Source organism: Abramis brama, assembly GCF_963993115.1.
Source record: "Abramis brama genome assembly, chromosome: 12".
Lineage (NCBI taxonomy): Eukaryota > Metazoa > Chordata > Actinopteri > Cypriniformes > Leuciscidae > Abramis > Abramis brama.
Window position 1 is genome coordinate 37,287,196 of NC_139974.1, and position 19,154 is coordinate 37,306,349.

The 19,154-nt window shown below is 35.8% G+C and overlaps 1 protein-coding gene across 4 annotated transcripts in view; it reads left to right on the forward strand.

The window, feature by feature from the left end:
* kcnq4 (potassium voltage-gated channel subfamily Q member 4) overlaps positions 1–19,154 on the forward strand; it is a 55,101-nt gene that overhangs the window by 11,088 nt on the left and 24,859 nt on the right. The window contains exon 1 of one of the 4 annotated variants that reach the window (XM_084131287.1): positions 18,361–18,570. The exons of the other annotated variants lie outside the window; for them this stretch is intronic. Within the exon in view, the coding sequence (XP_083987413.1) occupies positions 18,527–18,570 (44 nt within the window). The 5' untranslated portion in view covers positions 18,361–18,526. Of the gene's footprint in view, positions 1–18,360; positions 18,571–19,154 lie in introns of those variants that run through there. 4 annotated transcript variants of the gene reach the window in all.

The window sequence follows — 19,154 nt, forward strand, 5'->3', positions numbered from 1 at the left end:
TCACACAGTTCCTTTGCACGAATCAGATGAACTACAATCTGGCTAAGATGGATGTTATCCAGACTGGAAGTTATGCTATTGGATTGAATGCTAGTATTGCTTCAGGACCAATATTTTATATTGTTAAATCATGTGGTGATCCATCACAGTGCCAGAATTGTTTATTGAATATAACTTTTTGCTCAGCATATTCATTTAACCTGCTGGTGACTGCAGTGTTGCTTGTTTCCCATTAGCCAGCTTTATTGGTTAGTGTCAGTGAAGTGTAAATTCTGCCCCATTAAAAACACCTAGTATTTATTTATCACTATCCGTTCCATAATATGCTCCAGCAGTGTATTATCTCTTTTTCTCACACCACCTTTAATTTACGCTCAAGCCCTCTCATGCTCATACTTCTCCATCGCAGTGCTTATATCCACTTATTTGACTAATAAGGTGAATTAGGTGGAAGAAGAGGAAATGACTTTTGAGTCTTTCTGCCGAGTGCTATTGTTGAAGGCACATTTATGATTGATTATTAAGTACTTGTGAGTGGACTATGGCCTTCAGGCCTTTGGCCTCAGTCTCAATACTTAGGATAGTCCAATCCTTCCAGGATGCATTTTAAAATTCCCAGTTTTGTGTTGCAATTTGTTCTGTGTGTTTAGTTGGGTGTATCACAGTGCCTGTTTGTTTGTTTGTTTGTTTGTTTGTTTGTTTGTTTTTGCTTTGTCATGCTTTGTCATGCTTTGTTGAATTGTTTTGATTTTGTTTTTGATTAGTTTCATTTTGTGTTTTGTTGTGTTTTGTTGAATTGTTTTGGTTTTGATTCATTTCATTTTGTGTTTTGTTTCATTTAATTTAATATTTGTTTTTAATTTGCTTCATTTAATTGCTTGTTTTGGTTTCTTTCACTTAGTTTTGTTTTATTTATTTGTTTTGACATGTTTCATCTAGCTTAAGTTTTTGTTTTGGTTTATTTCAATTAAGAGCATTTCATTTTTGTGTTTTGTTGAATCGTTTGTTTTGATTTGATTTCAGTTAGTTTAATTTTTGTCATGTTTCATCTAGTTAAATGTGTTTCAATGAGTTGCAAACATTTTTTGTCATGTTTTTTTTTCAATTGTTTCTTAAGTTTTATTTATTTTTATTTTTGTTTCATTTCATCCTCTTACGAAACATTTGACTCCAAGCAAGGCTCTTTACGATGGTGTCGTTATTTCCTCAGTCAAGGAGTGTAGGCTGTTGCTCAGCAGATTGAGTTAAATGAGGTGTGTGCTGGGAATGCTCTCTTTATCTGCATTAGTTCACACTGTTTATTAAGGCTTTGAGTGACTTCATTATGTCTCATGCTCAGAGGAACTAAGATTACTGCTCCAATGAAAGATGTGCTTATTTCTCAGTTTAATTTTTTTCCATGAAAAAATGAGATTATCATCACACTAATTAGATTTTATTAGAACAGAGGAGGTGATTATGCAGGAATCACTCTCACAGCCTTTAGATATCTGAGTGGTGTGCCACTGTAGTCCAGTACACACTCAGGAAATGTGAGAGGAAGTTTGCCATTTCCACTCAAAAACAAACGTGAATCCTCACAGTCACTCCTCACATCTTTGGGAGTGTTTGAATGATGAAGCGGGTGCTAAACGGATGTCTCATTCAGTACGCTGCCACATTCTGTACATGGCACTACCGGCTTTACTCGGGTTCCTGATAAATTTAAACCAGGCGAAGGTTCATTGCTAATGTTATGTATATGTGTGGAGAGAGAGATAGAGAATGTTTATTTTTATTTTGTGTATCCATGCTGTGGCAGCTGATAACACCCAGTTTTTAATGATTGACAAACAGACCAAAATAATTTGATCTCATAATCTTACAATTGCTAAGTTTGTATATGGTAACATGAAATAACAATGAACAATTACTTGTTTTCATAATAAAATATAATTATGTTAATTTATACAAATTTATACATTTTGAAAGTAGTCTCTTATACACACCAAGTCTGCATTTATTTTTATTTTAATAACTATAAGTAACTTTAAATGTCCACTAGCAGTCATTAGAGTATTAGTAGACTGTCTGCTTAATATCTGCTAACTCTTTATTTTGATGCTCCTCAAGACATTATACTGACTAGAAGTAACTTTGTTACATCTCAACCTATTCTACTATCCCAAACGGTCTACTAATACTCTAATGAGAGTTAGTGGACATGTAGTTGTAAATTTACATATAGTTAGTATGTCTGAAGTGGACTATCGAAATAAAGCATAACCAAATATGTAAAATAAATAATAGCAAAACAATATTATTAGAAATTAAAACAACTGTTTTCTATTTTAACATATTTTAAAATGTAATTTATTCCTGTGATGCAAAGCTGAATTTTCAGGATAATTGCTCCAGTTTTCAGTGTCAATTTTCTTTCTTCCATCAAACACAAGAGTGCACATCGCTTTTCACCTTTCAATGAAAAATAGCTCATGCACTACAACTCTCAAATCACATTAATGTTAATGCCTGTTCAAATACATGATGTCATGCCAGGTTTAACATCAGTGCTGGGAAACGTCATTGGTTTTCATGTCTTTCATGTATTGTGATTTAAAATTTAATGTGCATTTTAGTTGAATAGGCCGTTGCAGTAAAAGGTAGTGTGATGCGGTGGTTCGTCCTTGTGACAGAGCGCTGGAAAAGAAGTTCTGATGCGGTGTATTCATTTCTCCTTTCGGGGCAGAAATGTTTCCCATGGGACGACCTGTCTCTCCCAGGATGAGGCGCAGCGGGTTTTAAGTTTCCAGGATAATGACGAACAGGAGCTTGGACTGTTCTCCAGCTGATAGTCTAGTGTTCTCACTGTAAATTACAAACGCTTACTCAGAGTTAAGATAGTGTGCATTCTGCAATTTGTTAGTGTTCATTTTCCCAATGAATCATAGTGATTAATTGCCATGTTAATCCAGCAAGTGAATAAATGCCAGTCAAATCACTGCTTGCGCAAAGTCGGCCTTGCTTAACACAGATTTCCTGGAGCGAGTAAATAGTAAAGCAACCATGCGTGACCTCAAAACTCTTTATTTGTGCAACCTTCGTCATGTTTACCAAGTGAGGAATGCAATAACACTCGAGATTTATTGACGATATTCAGTATCCATTTGAATCTGTGATTCACAACATCCGTAGAGATCAGACGGTGATCAAAAAGTGCCCAAAAGTGCACAGCCGCCATAGCGTGTAACGTGATCCACACCAGTGTTGGTTCCACCCCCACCACAATCTGCTGTAATCTCTGTTTATGTAATGTTATTTTTGCCAGGCTAGACTCGGAGTCTGACGTTTCTGGTGCAGGCCTTTGACTGAGGATTATTTTAAGTGGACGTAACCATCTTGCTGCTGTTTTTACATCCACAGACATGAAAGTGTGAAGTGGCAACATATTCAGAGCTGTAGTTCATCACCAGAGATTGAGGCATGATAGGGATGCTTCAAAAACTTCAGCCTTTTGTTAAGTATAGCCGAGAAACATCTCAAGCATTTGATCCTGCTTTCATAACACCTAAACAGAGAGTGTCTGTCAGTCGCTTGAAGTTTTCATTGTTGAGAGGTTTATGTTGCGGTCCTAGATTTACAGCGGGGGTTAAAATAAGTTTAGCCATTCCTCTTTTGCACTGGCATCATCAATTATTCATGTTATTTTCTGCCATCCAAACCAAGGGTTTAAGGTTTAACACCTAGTGGTAGATATTGTAACTACACCATTAGGTTATAAAAGCATCTTTTTCAAGTGACCATTCACAAGTAGCTGAAATAAAATTGTAATATTTATTGCTAATATAAATATTAAAATGTTAATAAATAGTTATATTAAATAAAAATACAAGCGAGGCTGTGAGGGATAGAAGTACAGTGCGTTCAATGGATTGTAGGCTACTGTTGTTTAATTAACATACATTGTTGAGTAGACAAAAACTGATTTGAAAGTTGTCAGTTCGATCCAGAACCTTTATAAAGTGCGTGCCATTGTAAAGACTGTAAGTCTATCCCTCAGTCTTGCTTAGATCTGCATTAAACTCAGTATGGCATCTAACGTGACAAAGGTATTGTCTGAGAAAAAGATATAGTGCATTGATCACACTTTTACCTTTTGTGACAACATGCCCCAGTTGCGGTGAACTTTGGAGGAATTCAGTGTTCAAAATCAACATAGGCTATTTGTTTTTTCCAGCACTGATTTTATGTTTAATTGTTTAGATATTGGCCAAGTGAAAACTTCCCTTTGTGACAATCTCCCAAATATGTTCTTAGTGTCATGTCTGCTGTTATAATTCCTAATTATTTTATTTATCTAAATTCTTTGGTGTTGTTACATCATGGACTATTATGATGTGAAATATAATGGTTAGAAATTGAGATTGGAGTAAACAGGGAACCCCTGTGAACCTCCTCCTCGCTCCTCCTCCTCCTCCTCCTCCTCCTCCTCCTCCTCCTCCTCCTCCTCCTCGCTGCTGGTTGCCGGTCGGCAGCTGATGTCTCTTGCAAGTCCACTTAAGTGTTGTTAAGGCTCTTTAATTTATAATGGCAGGTTCTATAAACATGTCGGGAAACCTCACCATAGCAACAGGACTAAAACAAATTCATAATATAGAGAGGTATTTATAAGGGCTAGCGTCCCGGCGACTCTCACAAAGTGGCTTTGGGTTCATGTAACTGTTGTGAATGAACATATTAGTGAACTAATAACCACAAACTGTTTTGCTAGTACCAACATCCATTAAAAAAAAAAAAAAATACAAAAAATGCTTTTAGTGAAAAAAATCTGTGATGTTTTTATTGAATTTCTGAATACCCATTAACCTTTTTGGTCATATTGACTGTATCTTTGCACTCATGCACATTATCTATGAGTTGCAGATAAAGACGCTCACAGTAGTCAACATTTATCATCTCTCCTAATTCAAGTAAATTACAAAATAATGTTAAGATTAACATTATGTTACTAATATGAGGGACTGAGTGTGTTTATATTTATGGGTTTATTCACAAGCAGTTATATAATAAATCAGTGGATTCAATGCAATGCAATATTATTATGATTATTAGTGTTATTTATTTCTATAAAATAATGAATCAGTTTTTGTTTTGGAATATTGCTCATGTACTTTCCCTGTGTTGTTAGTTATGGATACTGCTGCACTCAGTGTACTGTATACTTGGATACGTAACAATGAGGTAACATTTTTACAAGTTATTTATAAGGCCTGACATATCCAAGTAGGTGTGTGTACAGTATGTGTGTGTATGTTTATCCGTGTATGTGTGATGCTGTGCACATGTGCATGAATCTACAAAAGCTTCTTAGCGCTCTGCTGGCCTGGATGGTCTTATCTTGACTCTGTTTCCTACAAGATGTCATATGATGAATGAGAAGAATTCACAGATGATCTTAGTGTGTGTTCTTGTGTTTCTCTCAGACAGTCAGAAGTACAGATCATTCAGAGCAGCATTATATGTGTTCAGCCTCACTTTTTCTCCATAACCCTGCTTCCTCGTTACAGGTATTTTATAAAACTTTTAATTGATAATACTTTTACAAAACAGGAAGTTAAAATGTGTGTTTTTTTCTTAACTGATTGAGAAGTTCTGAACCTTCAGAAACATCCTGCACTATATAAAAAAAGAAAAATTGGATTTTTGAGTTTTTTCAGCATTGTCTTTAGTAAAACTAATATGTAGTGGCCAAAAAAGTGACGTCTGGGTGGCATGTTTGTTTTTAATGACCCTACAAGTTTGATTAAACCATCAAAATTTGAGCAAATATTTTATATATTTTTTAATATTTTAAATATGAAGTTTGGTTAAGGTATTTATCTAACAAAATTATTTGGCAAAAAAAAGAAGCAAACTGCAGCTGCAGGTTTTATTTTATATGCATAAACAAAAAGCTCACAGGAAAAAGCATGCATTGACTAAAACATAATCAGTTATTAAAATTTCCCTGGTTCTCTCTTGTTTTCGCATGCCTTCATGATTTCTTTGTTTGACAGCCTGGCCAAAAAATATGTCCCACGATTTGGCCTGTTTCATTGCATTTTCACAAATAAAACAAATTACCAGTTAGCAATGCAATCGTTTATTAATTTGTTTTATTACATATGGTTTTAAATGGCCCTTTAAACTTTTCAATGTTTGCAAACAGCAAAATAATCATACTGTGACACCAATGCATCATTTATTCATACTGCAATGCATACTGGGAGTTTGAAAACCCTTAACAAATTAGCAACATTCTCCAATATAAATATCGTTCACAAGGTCGGTAAGATTTTACAATGTTTTTGAAAAGTCTCATGCTCACAAAGGCTTTCTATTTTAATTTATTACAAAATGTCATTTATTCCTGTGATGCAAAGCTGAATTTTCAGCATCATTACTTCAGTTTTTAGCGTCACATGATCTTTCAGAAATCATTCCAATATGCTGATTTGCTGCTCAAGAATCATTTCTGATTATTATCAATGTTGAAATCAGTTGTGCTGCTTAATATTATTGTAGAAACCATTATATTTCTTTTTCATGAAATAGAAAGTTCACATTTTAACAACATTTAGAAATAGAAATCATAGAAATCTTTTGTAAGTACCTCTTTAAAAGTATTTATTGTCAATTTAATGCATCCTTTGTGAATAAAACTTGTTTGTTCAGACATCTGTTCGGTTAGATGGGGGAATATTTTTGGCCTAACATGTTTGCCGTCCAAACTGTAACTGTATGAGAGGCAGGTTAAAGCTCAACGGTGATGAGACTTCAGTGCTGGAGTCTCTGTACTGTGTTTTTGTCAGTTTCAGCAGCGTTGACAAGGTGCTGCACTCTTGATTACTCTCTCGCGTGCCACAGCGGGCTTTAGATGAACCAGAAGCTCCATGTTTGAAGTCTTGGTCAAAGATGGTAGCTCGCTGATCTTGTAAATAGTACTGCGGATGATAAGCATAATGGTGAGATAGCATTTGGCGTGCTCTATAAACGTCTCTTGTTGCTGGCAGATGCTCCATCACTTGTCTGTTAATAAGGCTGTCTTCAAAAGGAGCGTTGCACCAGAGGGTCAGAGATCTGGCATTTCAGCTGAACAGAGACAAGGACTCTCCTCTTATGATCAAGCTTGTGCAACTTTGATCAGATAAATCATTTTATATGATCAGGGGGTGCTTATTTCTAGAATTTTATTTTAGGTTTTGGACATTTTACTAACTATAAGTCATTTTGCGACTACATGTCAACTAAGCCTCAGGCCTGTTGGTGGATCTGGCTCAGGAATCGGCAGCCTGACTGTTTGAGTTGATTACATTTACATTTTACATTTATTCATTTAGCAGATGCTTTTATCCAAAGCGACTTACAAATGAGAACAATAGAAGCAGTTAAACTAACAGTAACAGTAGGACAACGATATGCAAGTGCTATGGCCCTTCTCAGTTTAATCTAACGCAGTAATTTTTTTATTTTTTATTATAGAACAGAATAGAATAGAATAGTAGAGAAAGTGTTAGTATTACTGGATCAAGTGCTGTCGAAAAAGAAGCGTCTTCAGCCGTTTCTTGAAAGTGGCTATGGACTCAGCAGCTCAGGTTGAGTTAGGCAGATCATTCCCCCAGCAGGGAACAGTCATGGTAAAGGTCCGAGAAAGAGATTTTGTGCCTCTTTGAGATGGCACCACAAGACGTCGTTGGCTTGCAGAGCGCAAGTTCCTGGATGGCACGTAAGTCCGAAGTAAAGAGTTAAAGTAAAAGGGAGCAGAACCAGTGGTTGTTCTGTAGGCAAATGTCAGTGACTTGAATTTGATGCGAGCGGCAACTGGCAACCAGTGCAATTTTGTGAGGAGAGGAGTGACGTGCTCTCTTCGGCTCGTTAAAGATCACTCAAGCTGCGGCGTTCTGGATCAGTTGCAGAGGTTTGACCGTGCAAGCTGGAAGACCAGCCAGGAGAGCGTTACAATAGTCCAGTCTGGATAAAACTAGCCATTTAAACCAGCCTGGATAAAACCATTTATTACTGATTAATAAAGCATAGTTGATTTGAATTCATCGCTTCTGGGTCCTCTTTGTTGCAAAACCTTACAGTGCTTCAGTAAAGTCATGGGAGTTTATAGTGCCGAGCAGGGACCGGTCCGTCAATTTTTCTCTCTCGAATTAAGCCGATTAAAAAACATGGGGTGATGCGAATTATTCCGGCCCACCCACACTTTTAGAGGCACATCCATCATCCAGTTTTTGCATTCGCCACTGAATAAAAGTAGTATTCGTTTCTCCAAACAAACAAACAAAAAGAAACCACAAACCTTTGGATGGTAGTGTACTTTCATCAGCCACTTTGAAAGTTCTACACCAAGTATGTCTGGAATATTTACTATTGTTAGTCCATAAATAGGGAGCTGCATGACTATAGGCTCAGGACGCCTTAGAAGTTGTGTGAGTTCGAGGGAGAACAAGAGTGAGTGCTGAAGACGATCTTAAGGTACGATTAGGGGTGTAGATGTGAAGAAGGTCAGATAAGTAGATTATTGAGTGCCTTGTAAGATTTTAAAATCAATACAGTATTTAACCTGGGAGCCAATGCAAGTGTTGTAGTATAGGAGCAATATGTTCAGTTACAGGAGTTCTGCCAAAAAATTGTGCAGCTAAAGTTTGTAGAGAAGCTTCAAAGGATTTGCCGCAGAAAAAAGCGTGACAATAATCAATGTGCGATGTCACTAAAGCATGAACAAGAATAGCAGTGCTCTTCACTGAGAGAGCAGGACGAAGTTGATTAATATCACAGACGTGAAAATATGCAGATCGAGTGACACTGTTTATATGAGCTTCATGTGATAAAGTACTGTCAAAGATGACACTCAAACTTTTAACCTGTTTAGGCACAGACACTGGAAAATTATCAACGTTTAGATTTAGCCAGTTTGTTTTTTGAACCTACAAGAACAATTTCAGTTTTACTGTGTTGTTAAGTTTGAGAAGGTTTGATGTAAAGCTTTAATCTCCACTAAGCAGTCTGAGAGGATAGATAGAGGAAAAGTAGAAATTGGTTTGGAGGACAGGTAAAGTTGGGTGTCATCGGCATAGCAATGAGATTGAATCCAAATTTCCTAAAAATATTACAGAGAGGCAGAAGTTAAATAATAAATAAGAGAGGGCCCAAGACGGAGCCCTGCTGAACGCCAGTGTTCAGACGTATAACCCTCTCATATTGCATCATTTTGAGCCATATTCTTGTTTTGAATTGAAGAGAAATATTTCAAACATTTTAATTTAATGAACTCATGCATCAAAGGGTGAAAGTTATTACCCGCCAGCCACATAAAGGCTTTGCCACTGACCACCAAAGATGTGTAACCTTTTTCTTTTTCTCACACCCTGGAATTCCTAAACATCTTAATCCAGTCAGTCACAGGTTAAATGTTAAAGCCACTTCTTTCTTTTGTTGTTGTTCCCGTTAATCCCATAATCCACTAAAGGAAATTCCCACTAAATGAACAGAAGTTCTGTCACTTTCAGAAAATTTTGTTGCGGTTTAACTTCTCTAACCGAACAAAGACCTCAACCTGACCGCGCACGTATTAAACAATCATCCGTGCTCGGTGCCAAACATGTTTCTCTTAATCAAACGAAATTTGGTGGTTATTATCCATTCAAAGTAGATTAGAGTATTGAATAAATGCTCAGAAATAAGTGGAAATATTTAGTTCTCTCACAGAGCATAGTGTTCATAATCAAATAATATTTTTAAATAATGCATAATGCAATCCATTTTTTGACATTATTGACCTTTATATTCAGTCTTTTAGAGGTAAAGTATGATTTGTATGTTTTAATTGAATCCAACCACATCTCATGACTGTAAAAGAGAGTGGTTTGAATCCTTTTTTAACATTTTCCAAAGAACATCACTGATAAGACACGTCATTATCTGACTCTGCTTTCTTAAAGAGGACCTATTATACTTTTTTACATTTTCAGCTTTCTTGTAATGTTGAGCATGAAAAAGGTCTGCAAAGTTACAAAGAACAAAGTCACTCCAAAGTGAGTTATTCTCTATATCAGTGTCACTGTTTCTGAACTCCCTGAAACGCCTCCATTGTAGTCTTGAGTTTTCTTCCGGGAACAAACACGTCACAATATTCCTCATTTAAATAATTCACGCACAAGACATATGCAGAATAAAGGGGCGGGGTCTGGTTGAGTTAGTTAGTAGTGTGTTGAAACTCTCGGTTATGGTAAGGGGCGGGGCATTTCCCAAATATGCTGGAAGTGATTAACCAATCATAACACTCTGATCCAGCTGACCAATCAGAGCACATTGTGCTTTTCAGAAGGAGGGGCTTCATAGAGACAGGAACTAAACAGAGCGTTACTGACAGACTGGGAAGAGAGGAGCTGCAACAATTCGAATATGTGAAAAATAATGTGTTTTTTGAACATTCAAGCATGAAAACCTTTTCTAGTCGAGCCCGGAAACAAAATCAAGACTTTGTAAAAGGGCATAATAGGTTTAAGTCTTCATAGTATTTCTGCAAAGACTCTTTCTTGTGTGTGATCATGGATATTTGTGAGTGGTATATCTAATATGATCAATTAATAATAACATTAAGGAGTAGATTCATCAGTCATTTCTTGAATCAGAAAGTACCCAGTTTGGAGTGTAATAGATATATGAAGGAAATATTCTGTGTGAGGGCTATTTATTTTGATCATTGGGGCGGTTTTAGATTCATTCACTGAACATGAAAGTGTGCAGGTAAGTGGATGTTGCTGAAATATTGCCATTTGGCCGTCCCAGTGCTGCAATAATGACTAGGAGAAAAAAGAGGACGCATTTATAAACAAGTCTGATTTAAATCAAAGCTTATTTTACAGAGCTGTCGGCCACATGCACCGGCTTCTCTTCACCTCATGTGTAAATAAAGGTATTATATTTAGCAAGGGTTTGGGCTTTTAGGAGTGACGTAAGCAGTGCATTGAGCAGTGAAATGTCAGCACATAAATACTGTAAATCTGGCAATGAACTGTGTGCCTGAAAGAGTGCAAGTGGGCAAGGCGTGTGTGTGTGTTTGCGTGTGTTCGTTTGTGTTTGTGTTTTGAAAGCACTGCTTCAAATCTTTTGTGACTGTGCAATTGTGTATATTTGTGTCTAGTTGTGTAAAATTGAATTTGGTGTGTTTCGGCAGTTTTTATAACAATTTCAGTAAAAATTTGATATTTTCACAAATAAATATTAAAATAGTTTGCTTTTTATCAAGGTTGATTTTAAATGATTATTAACAATGTTATCATTAATATTTTTTATAATTAATTAATTTATGTATTATAATGCTATATGAATTTTAATATTTTGCTGTTATTTATTTTTACTGTTAGATCACCTAGTATCTACACTACAGTTCAAAATTTTGTCAGTAAGATTAAAATGTAATGCTTTTATTCACAAGCATGCATTCAATTGATTGAAAATTAACAGTAAAGACTTACATTGTTAGAACATTTTTTTATTGTATTTCAAATAAATTCAGTTCTTTTAAATCCTGAATATATATATATATATATATATATATATATATATATATATATATATATATATATATATATATATATACTTGTTCCAATGTAAAATTGCAAATGTGGTAACATGGATGGATAGAAGTTTATGTGTGTGACATCCCGGATATGGAGAGGAATCTCTAATTGTCTGCTCATGGTAACAGTATTGTCTGTAAATGTCAAGCCTCTCATCATCCTTCAGCCGTCCAATTAACATCTCTCACTGCTCTTCTGCTTTTCCACTCAGCAAGCTCAGCAAACTGTATATCCCACTCACAATACTGCGACTCAGTGGCCTGTGATTGTGCCCTTTCAAACCACAGCGTGAATGACAGTCTCCAGATAGCCGAGTGTGTTCAGAAGGCCACAGGGTGACTGTGTGTGTGTGTGTGTGTGTGTGTTTGACATGAATGAATAGTGGAAACACACTGATAGATGTAATTTATCCACAACAGTATATCAGTGATCTGATTAAAATGAAGTAATTTATTACCTATCAGTTACACAAAGACCACAGAAAAGATGATATTCTCACTGCTGAATTTGCACTTAAAACACTACAACAGCATAAAAAAATGATATAATAGCAGTCTGTATGGCATGTTTCTAGATGTGAGCGTCAGCAGAGGTAAAGAACAACCTTTTTTCTGTCTTGTTCCTTAAAGCTGTCTTGTGGGCTTTTTATTGTTCTTTTAGTGTTCTTCTTCCTTTTTGTACATTGACATCCTTTGTTCACTGTGAACTGTCAATGTGTGGCAATAGCTACATAAAGGATTTGACTTCTGTGTTACTCTAATAAAATAATAGCATACAGTTTTAGAACGATATGAGGATGAATAGTGGCTCTTCATATATGTACATTTTTGGGTGAATTATTGCTTTAAGCTAACAAAACATAAAATCAAACCAAACAACTTTGAGAAGTTGAGCAATAACTAGCATTTCCTTTCCAGATCTGAAGTGTCCTTTTAAAAATATTTAAATGACCTTATAATAACCTCATTCCACATGCAGGGCAGATTTTTGCATGATTCAGTTGCTGGAGTCTGTGCTTTCTTCTGGGAAGTGTCTGTGCTCGTTTTCACTTGTATTTCTATTTGTGTGAAAGGTATCAGTGTTAACCCTGTTTCGCTGACATTAAGTATTTGTGCTTTCCAGACTGGTTACTGCAATGGAAGCGTTTTACTTCCCGCTCTGCTCCTGCTTCTTCTTTTTGACATCTTTCACAACTGTGTACGGTTTATTAAACATTGACTTCCAATTACACTTTACAATTACATAAATACTGAACTGACATGGCAGCTCTGTCGACTGTGGATAACAGATGTGTAATGGATGTATTGTTTGGTTTTGCTTTGTATTTCCCAAGCAGAGCTTGTATTGCCAAACCAGTGTCTCTTCTTGTTATGCTTAAGCAAGATGTTTTCCCTCATTAGACAATTTGTATTTCCAATTTTCAATACTTGGACTGTGAATACAGCCCAATAACCCTCCATATTTGTGCAGTAATACCATCAACTTGTAATATTTCTTTGATTTTATTTTCAGCAAAAGTGTCTGTATTTAAAAAATGAAGGCAACTGTTTGCAATTCATTGACTTTAACCATGAAATCAAAATGGATCAGTTCTTGTTTTTTTATGGAATATTGCAGTATTTACTATAAATAAATGATTTATCCATGCGCATAATTTTTTTTTTTTTTATGCACTGTAAAAAAAATAAAAATCTGTTAAATTTACGGTAAAATACCGGCAGCTGTGGTTGCCAGAAATTTACCATAAAAAATACAGTAGCAACATTTTAGATTTTACAGACTTTACTTAAATTTACAGTAATAAACCGTATTTAATTATCTGATATAATGTTAATTTACTAACCTACTGAAGTATTTATATCTGTTTTGTACCATAGCAATACACTGACAACCACCAATCACAGTGGAGATGAAATCACATGATGATTTAAAGATCATCACAAGCAGTTCTTTCATAAAAAACTTAATACTAATATATAGAAGCTGCACAGTGTCATTCACACACATTAAACACCATCATGGTAACACACGTGAAATTTTAAAAACACAATAAACATTCATTTAACAACATTAAATGTAACATAAAACCCTAATGTCATAACTGATTAGAAAAACTAAGAAAACTATGAAGAAACATAGTTATTTCAACAAAAATACATCAAATGTGAAGTGTCACGCAGGGAATTGTGGGAATGTCAATTTACGTTTTTTCACTGTAAATTATACAATGACAATGAAAAAATTTTCTTTTTCACTTCCAAAAACTGTAAATTGAATGGTATTTTACAGTAGAATTACATTAAATGTACCGTTAGATCTATCACAGTTGTTTACCGTATATAGTAAGGAAACTTTCTGAAATTAACATTTTTTCACTGTAGCATTTTTACAGTCTTTGACCGTTAAAATCACGATAATTTTTTAACAAAATAACTTCCCCATCCTCTTGCAGTGACATCTCTTCTGTTTACTGTATTTAATGGCACGAGGGCGGCGCTACCTGTCACTCACATGAGATCGACCAATAGAAAACCACAACCATCCAATCAATTCCCTATGAACAAAATCAAGTCCCGCCCTACATTTGTTCTTGAGAAGCCGTTTCACTCGGATACACATTTCATGTCGACTTTAAATGACTGAACTTATTGTTAAATGACATGTCATGAATTTGCCGTCATTATAACAGCTTAGATCAAATCATTTTAATTTAACATCATTACATCAAGTTTAATAATGTTAAATACATTAATTAAATTGATATTCCATGCAAAGTGTTATTTACAGACAAACACATTATAAAATAACCAATAAATATACAATGTAAATAATAAAATCCATTTTCCAAACCATTTCTCCTATGGTAAATGTTCAAACAGTGCAACTGTATTAATTATTCACACCCCAGTGCATGCTGGGAAGGAGTGAATGGGACTGAAAAATCCATTTAAAATCACAGTTTATCGTAATAGAAAAGCATCTACAATAATCAAGGAAATTGTTGGTATTTTATCAGTATTATTTGCTGGATGTAAGAATCCATTTAAACAGTGTATTGTGACTTGGGCAGATGTTTAGATGTTCTCTCTTTTGTTCAGGTTACCATACACACCTAATTGCACTATATAAAGCCCTGTGCAGTATCAAGGCATTCATCTTTTTTGCGTCTTCAGCCTTCCTTTCCTTTTCTTATATTCCCCACAGACACCACGCAGCATTAACAATGTGGTTGTGTGTACTGGACAAATTTGCAGGCTGTCACAATTCAAGGCACGTGGATATTTATAGAGCTTTCCACTGCTGCCACCTTTGTCCTCTGCTTAGAGGTGCAATCTTGTTCTCTTCTTTCTCTGATTTGCTGTACTGTTTGTTTTCTAGATTTTTAAACCATCTACATACTAATTTGTGTGTGTATTGTCATGAAGTCTTAGGTGAGTCATTCCCGGAAAACGCACGCTGTTGAAGTTTACACAGTGCGAGAGAGACACACTGGGTTACAATAATTCAAATGATCACAGAAGTACTGGCATAAAAGTTCGGATATAAACACTGATGTCTACTATATAGATCAAAATAAAGTAAATCCCATTTTGAATTAGTAACTTGATGCTTCAAATAAAGATTGTGTTATTACAAGTGACTGTTAGAAAAATGTGTCATTGAATCATTCATTCAAGAGATTTGTTCAAAACACTGATTCATCCAGTAATAAAACACTGAGTCTTGATTCATTGATTCGAGTGATTCATTGACTCATTCATTCAAACTGATTTTTAAAAAAGAATATTTAGGCTCTTTAAATGAATTAAATATATATATTTTTTAAATAGACTGCAGCAATTAACAGTCAAAACCTCTAGTAAATTACATATTTCCTATAAAAATAAATAAATAATTGATTTAGTTGTCTATTCAGAATCGTGGGAGAATCACAATCTCTATTTTAAACAAAAAAATTATCATGATTCTCAATTTATCCAGAATCATGCAGCTCTAGTGAGTCACATGACACCTTCCACCTTTTCCAATTCCCAACATTTATCCTTCTTTCACCCTTAGCGTAGCTTAATGTTTAACTGATACCTGGTCCATCAGCTTGCTGTGATTGAATTAGGGTCAGAGACTCTGGCATTATGTGCAGATGTTTTGTGGCGTACAGTCTACAGAGTCCAGCTCAGCAATGTGTGAATCCCTCACTATTCATCATCCCCTTCTGTTTACCCACATGGCCCATATCTATGTCCTCATGCTTTCATCTCGCTGGGGCTTTTATGGCATATTAACAGTCCAAGTGATGCATAAGTGAAGATTTAGTCTAATGAGGACCACAGCAGGTTCCTGTACAGCATACTTTATCTTCATGTATTGCAGAGAATGAGAAGAACGAATCAGATAATGCTTCATTATTGCAAGGTTCATTTCATAACCCACATTCAATTTTGTGAAACTATAAAAGATGTTACTTTAAAGACATAAAGCCTTCTAAGATTTACCTGTGACTTATATTTCCTTGTGCCAAACCTGGATGGATACATTGTTTGGATCCTGTATGAAATGTCTGTTGCTGGGTGAATTGTTGGTTATAGTGGGAAGCTCTGGAATTTAAAAGAAAAAAATTAAAATTATGTATGATCTTTTTTGACAAGCAGATCTAGTCGGACAAGACCATTTACATTAACATTGCCATGTTCAATAACATTAAAACTATCACTGTCATGATTGAACTGACATTTATCAACATATTAATAGCAATAAGTACTTGCTATAAAAAGAGAGTACAAGTATTTGGCTAGTATTGAGCTGTGTGCAGAGTTTTATTTTCTTTGGTTTGAACTGAAAATAAAGAGTGTCCGTTGTTTTCTAACTTCTTTTTGTGTGTGTGTGTTTACAAGGTCCATTTCTTGTCTGTGCATTTGTTGGTTTCACGAGGTTATATATGATAAGCTTTTCTCCCCAAAATTCAACCTGGATCAATTGTCAACGCAGGCTGTTACATCAGAGAATGGTATCGACATGATTTACAGCCAAATCATGTGCTTACCAGGAAATACACTCATGGCACCGCATTGTTTTCTCCTCGTGAGACTGTCATTTTTGCTGATTTGAGGATTTGATTTCTGCTTTTGGCAGATTGACTTTGTGCTTGGAGGTTGGGTTCAGAACTTGCTTCTCAGCTGAAATGCTAGCCGCACATGGTCTTTGCATGCACTAATGTATCTTTTTTTACTGCGTTCATCGTTTTTTTTTTATGGAAACCTATTGGGGGACGCGAAGCGGTGTCTGGGTTTCAGTGTGTTTTTTTTTTTTATGTTTGTTTAATGAGGGATCATTTTACCTACAGTACATTAGTTTGGCTCTAATCCGTCATACTCAGCAGAAACGGTGCAGGGATGAAATTACCTTTTAGTCGTCTGAGGTTTTCCAAAATATTATTTATGCATAAAGAATGTTAGAAGAGCACGTTTAAAACTAATTGACTAACATCTTCAGATCAATGCCTTAATAGATCCCATAATCTGTGATTATATTTTTTATAAAGCCTGCCAATCTATTCAAAATTTAATTCAAATTAGTTACATGAGTTAATTACATCTATCTATCTATCTATCTATCTATCTATCTATCTATCTATCTATCTATCTATCTATCTATCTATCTATCTATCTATCTATCTATCTATCTATCTATCATATATATATATAATTTGATCTTGTTTGCTTAAGGTCATACTTTTTTTCTAGCACTTTGGACTTAAATTCTTGTGTACCAGAGACTGCAGACTTTCAGAAACTGTTTAAACGTAAAACTTTGGAAAATGCCTCCAGAAACCAAGTCCATTAAATGCGTTCGAAAAGTGTTTGTGCATGTTAAATTAGCACTAAAATCCATGTATTATTAATCCTGTTTGTTACTTTAAACCACAGGTGTTTCCACTCACCCATGATTTGTAAAATAGATTTGTTTTCCCCCATCCTACACACGAAGGCATGGATTACCCGTGGCATCTTTGCTGATGTTTTATTTCTTGACACATTCTTTGGGATGGTAAACACAGTAAACTTTGGGAAGTGTATTATTATCCTTGGCCTTTTCTAGGTGTTTCCAGCCTCTTCTGATGTCAGGTGCTAACCCTCTAATGTATTTTGAGGAAGACGTTAACTGGTTGTCACCTATCTTTATCTCCTTCCTCTTTCCTGAGTGAATCAGTGTACATCCGCTCATTACGATCTGTCAGATTCATAACACTTTTCACTCCTTAGAGTGTGTGCTATTAGCATCTACCCCGTTTATATCAATAACTGACTGTGAGAAAGCCTCAGGAGTTGTATTTCAAACGTCCTTAAGGGCCTCATTAAGCAACAAGGTTCTGTTGTTGTGACTTTTTGGATCATCTCACATTTCCTCACAACCCTGAAGAAGGACACTGTTGCTCTTAACCGTCTCATTATGGCCAAGAGCACAGCTGAACAATTTCACACTGTCCTCCTGCAGTTAGATTGCAAAACCGCGACGTAATGCGAGGGAGGGACGGTCCGAGCCAGCGGGCCAGATGTGTCGGGTTTGGGTCCTTGTGGGATTTGGCATCTTCCCCAGCAGCAGCTGCTCGCACGGAGCCGATCGGACTCCAGCAACTTCCCTGAGAACCGCAGGGCGAATCCAGCTTTTGTTTTGCGGCGCTTCAGCTGGGAGAACCTGGAACGATCCTGATGCCCCAGTTCTTACAAAAGGGCCCCTTTTCCCAAAGACTCTTGAGTACTCCCGAGAAATGGCAGGAAGTCGGGATGTAATCTCTGCTTTTATACACTCCATTTTGAGCGGGCGTGCTGGGCTTTCCGAGCGGGGTCTGTGACAGCAGTGATTAAGTGCATCTGTGTGTATAAGATACGTGCCAACTTGGATTATGGGGTGTCACTGTCATGGCGCCCAAGTTTCTCGGTCCACCAGAGGCCCATATCCATCAGTACGTGTTGATCACATGTTTGTGTTTGCGTTTTTGGACAGTCTTTGCTGTGTCATTGTGATGCTGTTCAAAAGTTTGGGGTCAGCAAGATTTTTTTTTAATGTTTTTGAAAGAAGTCTATTATGCTCACCAAGGCTGCATTTATTTGATCTAAAATACCGTGTAAATGTAATTTATTCCATGTGATCAAAGCTGAATTTTCAGCATCATTCCTCCAGTCTTCAGTGTCACGTGATCCTTCACTTTTTTTCAGGATTCCTTGATGAATATAAAACATCATTTATTTTAAACAAATCTTTTGTAACATTTTCAATACCTTTCAAGTCACTTTTGATCAATTTAATGCTTCCTTGCTGAATACATTTTCTTTCAAAAAGATTGACCGCAAACTTTTGAAATGTAGTGTATGTTTTTGTTGTTTCTGATTTTTTTATTGTTTCCTGAGGTATCATGGTATAGATTAAAAAATAAATAAAATGAAATAAAATAACAATTATAAAATCTGTGTTTTACATGATGACATGTGACCTGATAAAGACTAGAACTCACCCCAGATGTGTTTTGTATTTTGATCTATTAGTTTG